The sequence below is a fragment of the Sinocyclocheilus anshuiensis genome, unplaced genomic scaffold, assembly GCF_001515605.1.
Source record: "Sinocyclocheilus anshuiensis isolate Anshui unplaced genomic scaffold, SAMN03320099.WGS_v1.1 scaffold1405, whole genome shotgun sequence".
NCBI classification, from domain to species: domain Eukaryota; kingdom Metazoa; phylum Chordata; class Actinopteri; order Cypriniformes; family Cyprinidae; genus Sinocyclocheilus; species Sinocyclocheilus anshuiensis.
The window spans coordinates 118479-122783 of record NW_015549639.1 but is presented as its reverse complement, the minus strand read 5'-3'; the positions used below and the strand labels follow the sequence as shown (position 1 = coordinate 122783).

Genomic DNA, 4305 nt, shown 5'->3' with positions numbered 1-4305 from the left:
CAATTTGTAATGGTTTTACTGGTTATAATGAAAATTGTATTGTTTTTAATGGAAACTGTAATCGTGCCTATTGGTTTCTACCGGTGGCTTTTGTCAAAACCACTAAATCCTAATGAAATATGTCCCAAAACACTACAGGAAAACATTAGTTAATGGTTTTAATGGTTAAAAGTTGATGGTTTGTAATGTTTGTAATGGTTATTTGTAGTGGAAACCATTAACATTTTCTGTGATGATTTTATTTTATGAATGAATAATACTTAAAGTAGGTTAAGATGAATTTTAAAATTGTGCCCCCTAAAAGCAGTTACTTTGGTCTAGAACCGCCCCTGAACTTCTCTACCAAATGTGGGCCAGAGGCTGCAGGCATCTGCCATTAAGGTGCAGTACACAAACACTTTCTTTCGCTTTCTCTCCTCTCTTCTTTAGGCCCTAAAATGTCATCTTGACATTTATAAGTGTTTCTGGGGAATACCCGTCATCTGTTTCCACCCAAAGCTCTGTGTCCATGAGTGAGAGAAAGAGACTGTGTGCAGCTCTGATTGACAGCTAGAGGTTAGTGACGAAGACTGTGCAAGATGCAGCACTCCCCAGAGTCCAGGCGATCAGTGCAGCTGTAGGTGGAGCATGCAAGATGATTCCTGTGCTGCAGTTTACTGACTTGGATTATTGATTCTGACAGAGTTGACTGATCAGACTTGTATGAATGAATGTATTTGTGCATCTTGAATTGTCTCTTGTAGCAGTAGGTCTAAAAAATAATATTCAATGAATCACTTGACTCATAGAACAGTACATTTGGAATACTGGATCTTTAAAATGCGAAAAAGACCTGGATTTTAAATGGTCTTTTAATCGCATGGTAATGTTCTGCGGGAACAAACAACTATAGCAAAGGACTAAATGCTACAGCGTTATGCTTCTATGCGTTATGAATCTGCTTCACATTGTATTTTTTTTAATTGGAAATTCTTAATAAATTACTTACATTTTCCAAATAAAATTAATGTATATTTGTAAATGGGTAAAACAAACAATTTTTATTATTACATATAAACAATTTTCTATTATTACATATAAAATGGAATCATTTATTATATATTTAACAAACACACGAATGAATGAATTTGTTTATTGTATTTATTAACACGTCTTCAAGGGGGTTAATGGCAGCACTGCAAACAATTTTTTGTGGAAAACCAAATACTTTAAACAAAAACACAATATTAAAATATAATAATATTGTTTAATGGCCTTCCAATGTAGAGCAAGCATCTTAAAGGCACAATATGTAATTTTCGCCACTAGAGGGCGCATATTCAAAATAAACAAATAGACAAAAGCGTAGTTTGATGACGCCGTGACTGAGTCTGGATTCATGGGAGTTGTTGTCTTCATCCCCACAGCCGATGCAATCCGACGGGACTCGGGCAGAAATCATGTTCATGGATGAGCTAATGATTTATTAACGTAGTAGAATGAAGCAGGGTGAGGCTGAAAGGTGTCGAAGCGAAACGATGCCGCTGAACGAGCGTGACACACGGCTCGAAAGCAGCGGAGCTTTTATTATGCCACAGTCGACCGCTTCCGCTCTTTCCGGTCGTGCGTATGTGGGGGAAAAAAAAGCAGCACTGGTTTATCATACTAGATACATTTAAAAATTCTGTTATAATGCTACTCTGTGCGGTCGTCAACGGTCTATTAAAACGCACAACATACTAAAGCGTCTTTGGTGTTTCCATGTTTTCTACAAAACAAAACGGAAAAATGGAAATCGAGGGGTTATGACGTCATTGGCAGGCGACACAATGACACTATGGACACGGTCTGTGTCACTAGTTAAAATTGCTTATTTCTCTGGATTTAAACATTTGGGATAATGTAAGTACACAAGTCAGCAAAATATATAACACTGTTCTAGTGGTTTTTGGATATTTTAATAAAAAAATCTTACATATTGTGCCTTTAAAGTAAGAAAATAAATGAACCTGGTATTTTACACAATATTATAGGCCAGGCTTAAAAAGTACCACTACATTATAAACAATATGTAAAGAAGTCACATCTCTGTCTCACTGTCCATCAAAGGGTCCACTGAATGGGTTCAAACATTTCTTGAAATCTCAGGTAAACAATTTGGGGTTTCGTTGACAAAATGATTTGGAAACTTAGAAACTTAGAGGGTTCCTTCTGTAACATTTGTTTTAATATGTAGTGCTTTAGTTACCTTGTAGCTTGTTGGCCAGACCCAGCAACATTGCAGATTAACAGAAGGATCTTTGGAGAACCACCCAGATTCAAGAATTCTGATGATAACGTCCCTGAGGGTGGTAACCTGTGACCTTCGGGCTCTGCAGTGTAGGGCGAGGAAGGGAGGGAGTGATGGAACCCTACAAAAGATAAAAAGAAATAAGCATGTTATTAAACACTCTTAGTGTTTTAAAATAACAGTGTATAATTATAAATAACTAGAACTTTGTACATAGTTTTTCAAGCCTTCAAAAACATAAGAATATAAAAAGGAAGGTCAGTTATGTTTCATACATTTACAGTAGGTACAATTCTGTAGCATTTAAATTTTTTTATTTTTATATGTACTCCACTGCATCATGCCTAATACTGTCTCTTAGCTGTTCTAAAATCACTGTAAAGCACAGCTTCTTGGGGCTTACTGCATTAGTACTGACACTGAATATGTAAACGTAGGTGGTCACACATTAATGTGCTCTTGGTGATTTCAGTATATGATTTCTGAATGACCCTTTTTTGCAGCTTAGTGGTTTGAATGGAAAGTGGAGGGAGAATTGTGACTGTTATAGTACGTAATAATAGTCTTACTTCAGAAGATCAGTCGTGTTTTTTATGAGTTGTATCTTGTGTATCAGGATGTGTAGACACTAAGTACTGGAAACATGTATCATTTCACATTTTAGTTCTGCATCAAGTAAAATGTAAAAAAAAAAAACAAAAAAAAAACATGCAGGATGTCATACACAATCCTAAGCATGAAAAACTTTTGAACTTCAACTTGGCTCTTCAAAACTCTATTAATGTCACATTCTTTTATATTACTTTTCTCATCATGACAATTTAAAATGACAGGTTACTTTTAATGTTAATGTCTTTCTATAAATGTGACTGATCATTTTTGAACGGGAAGACCAATGTACATTTAACGGCAAACTTTTGGTGTAAATTAAATTTTAGAGGAAAATTGCAAATACAATTCCTATAGCCCTATTTGGAGGGTAATTGTGTCACGTGTATGTTCCTGTTGAGTTCCTGTTTTCCTTATTTGGTCTTTCCTGTTCCTGTCCTCGCTGTGTGAATTCGTATCCAGCTGTGTTTGATTAATTAGTTAATTTGCTCCCAGGTGTGTCCCATTGGTGTCTGTGTATTTATAGTGTGTTCTGCCCCTTGTTTCCCGTCCGCTGTTAAATGTCATTCATAAGTTTCAGTATTTGTATCCCTTTGTTTATTGAATTCAATTCTAGTTCACGTATTCTCCAGCGTCTCCACGTTCCTCCCTCGTGAAGCGTGACAGAACAGCGGACCCAAAACTGAAAGTAAGCGGCGCCTTTTTCTCTGTTTTTAAAAGTGTTTTGTTTTGCCGTTCGTTTCTCCCTGCTCATATGGAGGAACGAGCGAGGTTCATCGCCGTGGCTCAGGCGAGCCCCAACCCGATCGTCTACGCAAGGGTGTTCGTGCTGCTCGCCCTCACCAGCTCCCTCGACGGGGAAGCCCTCGTGACGCTGTTCCGGCTCGGGGTGACTTACCATCGCCCCGCGGAGCTCCCAGACACCACCAACCTTGACTGGAAGGAGGCAGTCATCCAGTGAGCCTCCGATCCCGATCCAGGACCCCTCCGCCGGCGGTTCCTCAGTCAAGCCTGCCGGCCGCGGCTCTTTCCTGCCTGCCGGCCACTCCGAAGATAGGCCCGCCGGCCTGCGGAAATCAAGCCCACCGGCCGTTCCCGAGTCAGGCTCGCAGGCTCCAGTGTTGGCTCCAGATCCCCGCGTTAAGCCCAGGGAGGGCTCCTGATCCCCTGTTAAGCCCAAGGAGGGCTCCTGATCCCCGTTAAGCCCAGGAAGGGCTCCAGATCCCCAGTTAAGCCAAGGGAGAGCTCCAGATCCCCAGTTAAGCCAAGGGAGAGCTCCAGATCCCCAGTTAAGCCAAGGGAGAGCTCCAGATCCCCAGTTAAGCCAAGGGAGAGCTCCAGATCCCCAGTTAAGCCAAGGGAGAGCTCCAGATCCCCAGTTAAGCCAAGGGAGAGCTCCAGATCCCCAGTTAAGCCAAGGGAGAGCT

General features: G+C 40.4%; 1 protein-coding gene across 1 annotated transcript in view; it reads right to left on the bottom strand.

Moving 5' to 3' along the window:
* The window catches only part of LOC107659855 (ubiquitin carboxyl-terminal hydrolase 43-like), a 117056-nt gene that overhangs the window by 21607 nt on the left and 91144 nt on the right, over nucleotides 1-4305 (bottom strand). The window contains 1 exon segment of the mRNA XM_016448939.1: nucleotides 2228-2390. Within this exon segment, the coding sequence (XP_016304425.1) occupies nucleotides 2228-2390 (163 nt within the window).